General features: G+C 38.9%; 1 protein-coding gene across 1 annotated transcript in view; it reads left to right on the forward strand.

Moving 5' to 3' along the window:
• LOC128473791 (N-alpha-acetyltransferase 16, NatA auxiliary subunit-like) overlaps positions 1–1095 on the forward strand; it is a 7257-nt gene extending 6162 nt beyond the window's left edge. The window contains 3 exon segments of the mRNA XM_053456025.1: positions 515–728; positions 864–945; positions 947–1095. Coding sequence (XP_053312000.1) covers positions 515–728; positions 864–945; positions 947–1085 — 435 coding nt within the window. The 3' untranslated portion in view covers positions 1086–1095.
• The last annotated feature ends 5873 nt before the right edge of the window (positions 1096–6968 follow it).

Consider the following 6968-nt stretch of genomic DNA (forward strand, 5'->3'; position numbering starts at 1 on the left):
CCCCTAGCAGATCTGGGTTGAAAGCAGGAATCTCATTAGAGGAGCATATGTATGCTGTCTGCTTGCACAATATTGTTGGTTCTTTGGAATATTTAGTTCAAGTTGATCCCCTTTCTTGAACCAGTACAGGAAAAAATATTATTTTTAATAATATTATAAAAAAGTAAAAAAAAATGTTACGTACACTTTCTGGACCTTAGAGGTCACTTCTTCAGATGGAATGCAAGATACAAGAAAGCCGCATTAAACATCCAAAGTTAGAAAAATATAATTATCTTCTCCAAAAGTATCCAACGTGTTTAGATGTAGTGACACTATCAGTGGATACTATCTGGTTTGGTGTTTTTGGATCTGTGCTCTGATCAGACATTTGTTACTTTCTAAGTTGACCAGGACCACAGTGACTTTAATCAATCTTTGCTTTGAATGTAACATTTAGCTCTGTTTGCTTTAAGAGAACAATATAATCCTTTTTGAGGCACTATTAGAATTCTGTCTCTAATTTGATTTGTAGCATTTTTTTGAGATCACTGATGATCAGTTTGACTTCCATACATATTGCATGAGGAAAATGACCCTGCGTGCTTACGCCGATCTTTTGCGATTAGAAGATGTTCTCCGCAGGCACGCTTTCTATTTTAAAGCTGCGGAGGTTGCCATTGGAATCTACTTAAAACTCCATGAAAATCCACTAACCCATGAAAGCAAGGAGCAGGAGGTCAATTCAGGTAAACATCACAGATGACATGAATTGAATGCTGGGAAAAAGTTTTATCCTATTAGCTGTATGCAATTGACCCGGCTCATCATGTTATTTATCTATGTGTTATTTGCAATGTTTTTTTCTCATCTTGGATGTTTAGAAAATCTCTCAGCGAAGGAATTAAAGAAGATGTTAAGCAAACAAAGGAGGGCTCAGAAAAAGGCCAAACTGGAGGAGGAAAGGAAATGCAGAGAGGCAGCGCCAGCAGAAGAACCAAAAGAAGATGCGAGATGAAGAAGAAACAAGCGGGCCAAGGGAAGAATTAGTTCCTGAGAAACTGGAAAGGGTAGGTGTATCTGCGACAGGGGCAGTTACAGAATGAATGACTCCGTGGGAAAAGAAAAAAGCAACATCACTTTACTGATGTGAACCTCTCAAACTAATCAGGTGGTCTTGACTTGGCATGTTTTGCATCACCCCCTGATGACGTAGTGTTTATTAAATAGTACATTTAGTTTGTACTGGTCTGAAAAACTGTTCTGAAGGTGCAATAGTCCAGGACCCACAAGTGTATCTTTTGGTCCTAAAAAGGTTCTCATTGCTGTTGTGTGTGGATATAGACTAGAGCAGGGCTCGACATACCTCAGGAGTCAGGTAGCAATAGCTACTAGATTTTTTTTAGATTGGGCTACTAACTTTGTGTGCTGTATTCTGTACCTCATTTTGGCTATTAAATAATAGCTAGCTGGCTCCCTGCCTTTTCTCTCTGGCTCCTAACTTCTACGCAAACTTTGTCAGGCTCTGGACTAAAGCACCTGCAAAGTGTATCTGCGCTCACCCTCATACTGTATTACATTTATTATGATTATTATTACAGGAATACATTCCAGATGAGTCCTGTTAGTCATTAAGAGTTCTTTCATTTTTGGGTTATCACTTCAAACTTTACGATTCTATTTTTTTTTTTTTTACACATTTAAGAACTTAAAATGGAAAATGTTTACCTCTTTTGTGTATCTGTATTTACTAAGGGATTTTATATGCATATATGTTTTGATATATCATAATGCGTGATGGTTTAATATCTGCACAATTTATGTATTGTTATTTCTCTTTTTTTTTTTTTTTTTTTTTTTAAAGTTTTTTGATTTTTCAACAAAGGGTACAGCAAAAAATAAAGAGGGGAGGGAAAAAGTACGGCAAAGGTTCAGCACAGGACCACAGCATTGAGTTACCATAAACGTTCTGGAAGCATGTACAATTGGGGGGGGTTACACATGACTTTCCTCCTCCCTAGTCGTGTGTCATCCTAACCCCTCCCCACTCTGACGGTGCGCCCCACTGTAATTGGTCCCCGTATTTCAGGGGAGCATAACCCGTAACTGTAGTGGCCCCTGTAAGCTGTGGTATGGAACTCAATAGCTCCGAGGGGGGCAATCAAAAGGTGGCCCTCCCCCAAACCATGCCTATCGGTATAGTGGTAGGGAGGAAGGAAAAAAAGAGGGAGGTGAGAGGAGGTATAAAGGAAGGAGAAGGAATATCATTTTTCATTATGTTTATGGTGTACCGTGTGGAATTTTAGTTCTTAATATATGTAATCTACGTTGTAAAGTTTCACGGGAATAGATGTGAGATCCAGATGCCCCGTGAAAGCAGAGTAAGCCTTTTAACTTTTCTGTTTCAGCCCAGTTTTCTATGAGTTGGCTTCTGATTTTGCTAATTGTATTTATTCTGGCGGCTGCAGACCTCTGAAGGTTAATGGGCTTTCTGGAAGAACTGAGGAACAGACGAAAGCTAGACCTTAGCCAACAATACTGCCTAAACTAATACCCTGTGTTCCAGACTAGCCTGCAAGCCGATCCGTGGTGGCCAAAACCCAACAGTCTGATATGCAACATGATAGTATATTTCTTAGGCTGCATTTGAATGAGAACGACTTTTTTGTGATCACATTAATTGCATAGTGGGCATGAATGAATGAAACTAAAACCTCAGTTAACATTGATTTCATCTGAAATGTCATTTTATTTATTACCTGAAATACACCATATGTCATAGTTTGAGAATAACATATTAGAGTTTATTCCCCAGACTTGGTTTTCTTTTTTATGGATATTGGAGCCCATTTTGCATGGACTCCAATGCATTTACTGCATGAAAATTGTTGCATACATTCTTTCGTTATGGTTATACTAGTGGTAAGAAAAGGTGATCTCTCTCGCTTTCCTCCTCTCTACTGAAACCAGTGGATTTATACTTAAATACATTTATCAAATAAATGGGAGTGGGGGCAGACAATTACATGTTCTACTTGATCATCAATGACTTCAGTGTGAGTGTATACTTAAGTACACTTCATGCTTTCAGTACAAACAGTAAGAGGGAGGAAGAGGAAAATAAGACAGAACTTTCATTTTCCAACTTGATAACAAAAAGAATATATGCCTTGGAATATGGCAAAATTGTATATCAATAAAAAAATAGAGTGCATGCAAAAGAGTACATTAAAATAGGGCTCCAATGGTTGTTTGATGCTATATGAGGGGTGCACAAGTCCAGTCCATTTGGGCCACAAACAGGCCAGATTTTTTGATATCTCAGGCTGAGCACGTGTTTATGATACGACTTGTTTCCAGGCATGCATACATAGAATACCTGGCTTGTTTGCGGCTCACACACTCCGCTAAATGAATAAATAAGCACTTTATAAAACGGGATGAATAAACACAAGATCAGAATTAAAGCATTGATAACATTAACATAACATAAATATGTCATTTTTGTTTAATGCAGGTGGAAAACTCCCTTGAAGAAGCGATCAAGTTTCTTACACCATTGAAAAGTCTTGCTGCAAATAACATAAACACACACTTACTGGCATTTGAGATATACTTTAGAAAAGGTAAATCTATGTCATTTTTTTTGACTTTGCAGTTTTTGTATTAGTGATTTTAGTTTCCTTACCTTTTTACTAGACTTTGAATTCGAATTCGTATGAATTGCAATTCGTAAAAATTTTGGCAAATTCTGTGATTCGGAGGAAGCCACAAATACGAGACCAGGCCCTCCACGAATCGGACAAAAACTATGCTAAAAGCTCAGAATTTTCCTCAAAAGATTGCAGGCCCTTTCACACTATTGCACTTGATCTCTCACACTCTCGTTCTCGATCAGTCTCTCTCATGCCCTCTAAATGTTTCCCTACCTTCTCTGCAGACCTCTTTCGATTCTGCATCTCTCTTTTATCTTCTATCTTTGCCCGCATCTTCGTGAACGTTACCTGGTGCGAACTTCTGCCACAATGGAGGCACTTCCGCTGATGTCCTCTCATGCGGTCCTCCAATCAGAGGGGGATGTCACCGAAAGCACCATATTTTGACGAAAGTTCACCATAGGTCAAAAAGGATAAAAGTGAAAAGATATAACATTTAGTTGTAAGGGATAATGTAACCAAAACAATGTAACCCTTTAACATACTTATTATTAAATAAAATAAAAGACAAACACTTTTGATTTGGAATAAACAGGCCGTGTACTTTTATTTAGCTTAACAAACATCACATACCATAAACAGACTCTTGGCCCAAACCCAGAGTCTCGCCTCCAAATAAATAACACAATAAATAAATATATACCAAGCCATCCACCCTAAAAGCCAGAAGGCATACACCATTCCACCAGCCACAAATGGATACACCCCCATTTGTGGCCCTACCCCATAAAGGACACGGCCTGTTCCACCATATTCTGCAAGTTAACATTAAAAATATTGCAACCTATGTCAGATAGGTGCACACCATCCTTCCTATACAAACCAGTACAACTACCTTCTAAGTCAACATGCCTAAAACTCAGCAAACCTTCCATTAACATAAATTTCTCCATTGACCTATTAAATTTTCTTCTTACTCTCTCAAGAGCTTTGTATTCCGGTCTGGATGTCCATATTAATATGGGAATAATCTCAGACCAGACCAACATAGCATCCTTAAAAACCTTTCTAAGATTTAAGATTAACTCTTTAAACAGCAACAATAACTCAATTGATTTTGTTTTGCCCAGATCATTACCCCCACAGTGAATAATGATTACATAAGGTATAGGTAACATATTTACATAATCTAATACAATAGCTTCTAATTGACATACATTTAAACCTCTAACACCAATCCAATATAACCGAACTTTCTCATAATTAAAACCCAGATTTTCACCGTAGCTTCTCTGTGTCGCTCTGTTCTGGGCCCAATAAATGTAGGAATGCCCAACAATCCAAACTACAAATGGATGTTGACCTGAAAAAAAACATCATAATATAATAAATTAGGCCTTATATAACCCATAAAACGATTTGACTCCCACCTGCCGATTCTTTTTATAACAGATTTGCTCAACCCTAGCATAGCAGCTTCAGTGGCTGCCCCAATTCTAAATGAATGTGAAGAATAATCATAATCCCTCAACCCAAGCTCCACAAAAGCTCTTTTAAGCACACTTCTAAATTGGAACATTCTTAAAGGTAAACCAGAACTATGAACCAGCCAATTACCCTCTACTGTGAATCCATTCTATATAACTCTATCCAACAACCTTTACCTGATTTATCCGTTTTAGATGATCTCAAAAATATCCTCAAACTTTCTCCACAAATAACATCTACATTTTTGAAGCCCGAAACACCTGCCTTCAGGGGAGGGCTGGCAGCCTAAGGCCTGGGGGGCAAGTCACGTGAAGTGGCTCCTCCCCCTCGCACTCACCTTTCACCCCTCACCTTTCAGACTGCTGGAAAACTTACCTAAATGGCCGCTGGGTGCTGATGCCACCGGCCGGAGCTACTTTAATACTTTTTTTTATTTATTTAAAATGCCGGATCGGCTTGCCATATTAAAAATAAATAAATAAAGTATTAAAGTAGCGCCAGCCGGCAGCATCAGCACCCAGCAGCCGTTTAGATTCGATTTCCAACAATCTGATGGCCGCATAGTGATGGGAGCAGCGTGAGGGGTGAAAGGTGAGTGCGAGGGGGCGGAGCTTTCACCCCTCACGCTGCTCCCATCACTTGGCGGCCATCGCACACGGCCGCTGGGTGCTGATGCCGCCGGCCGGCGCTGCTTTAATACTAATAGATATAGATTATATTTCGGGCGGCCTGGGGGGCAATAGCCCCCCCTGCCTGCCTTGCTAGTTGCAACCAACTCACTTATACGGAAGGCTCCAAAAAATGCTAAAATAAAAGCAGTTCTAAACAGTCGCTTTTCAAAATCATTCCAGCAAACTTTGCTTAAAATGTTTACCAACTTTTCCAAAATTTCAAAACATATCGGCTTCCTGGTATCAAGACTCCTATTAACCTTATTATAACCTTTCAGAACTTGCTTTATCAGAAACTCTCTGAAAGCAGGGCACTTACCAGCCAATTTAAAGAAAAAAGAAATGCCTAACAAATATCTTTCTATACAAGCCCTGGAATTACCATTATTTATCATCATTAGAACAAAGTCTAAAGCTAAATCCTGACTCTCATCAAATTCATCCATGTCCTTATTCTTCACAAAATTATACCAACACTTCCAAGCCTTAGTGTAAGCATTCCAAGTCCCTCTAGACAAAGATTGAGAAATTAATGCACTTATCTGGGAGAAGTTATTTCCCAAACACTGCTTGGAACACTCCACCCCTCTTTTTCTGCTTGTGGCGCCAAACTCCTGAAACTCTTAAAATCAAAACGTGAAAGTGCGTCAGCCACCACATTCTTTTTCCCAGCAATATGCTTAGCTTTTAACCATATATTGTGTATTAAACATAAATATACCAAACGCCTTAAAACATTTATAACCTGCAAAGATTTGGCTCGCAAAGTGTTAATAACCCACACCCCATCTTCCCTGCCAGTATATTCCGAAACCTGTGGCTCCCGCCGTATCCGTATAAAATTGCAGTTGGTCATTACTAACAAAATCGTCCTGCCAAACCGCCGCGCCATTAAACTTATCTAAAAATAAACTCCAAACTTGTAAATCTTCCTTTATCTGCTTAGACACTCTTACCCTATGATAAAGCTCCTTCTTCCCAGCAATACCTTTACCAATGAGCCTCGAAAACACCCTGCCCATCGGTATCACTCTTGAAGCAAAATTTAACAATCCTAACAATGACTGAAAACAATTAACTGTAACCTTACGCAAACTCAAAACCAAACGAATTTTTCCTTTTAATTTCTTAATTTTATCCTCCGGTAACCTAAAAATCAGCAGTTTTTTCTGCT

Source organism: Spea bombifrons, chromosome 2 (assembly GCF_027358695.1).
Source record: "Spea bombifrons isolate aSpeBom1 chromosome 2, aSpeBom1.2.pri, whole genome shotgun sequence".
Taxonomy (NCBI): domain Eukaryota; kingdom Metazoa; phylum Chordata; class Amphibia; order Anura; family Pelobatidae; genus Spea; species Spea bombifrons.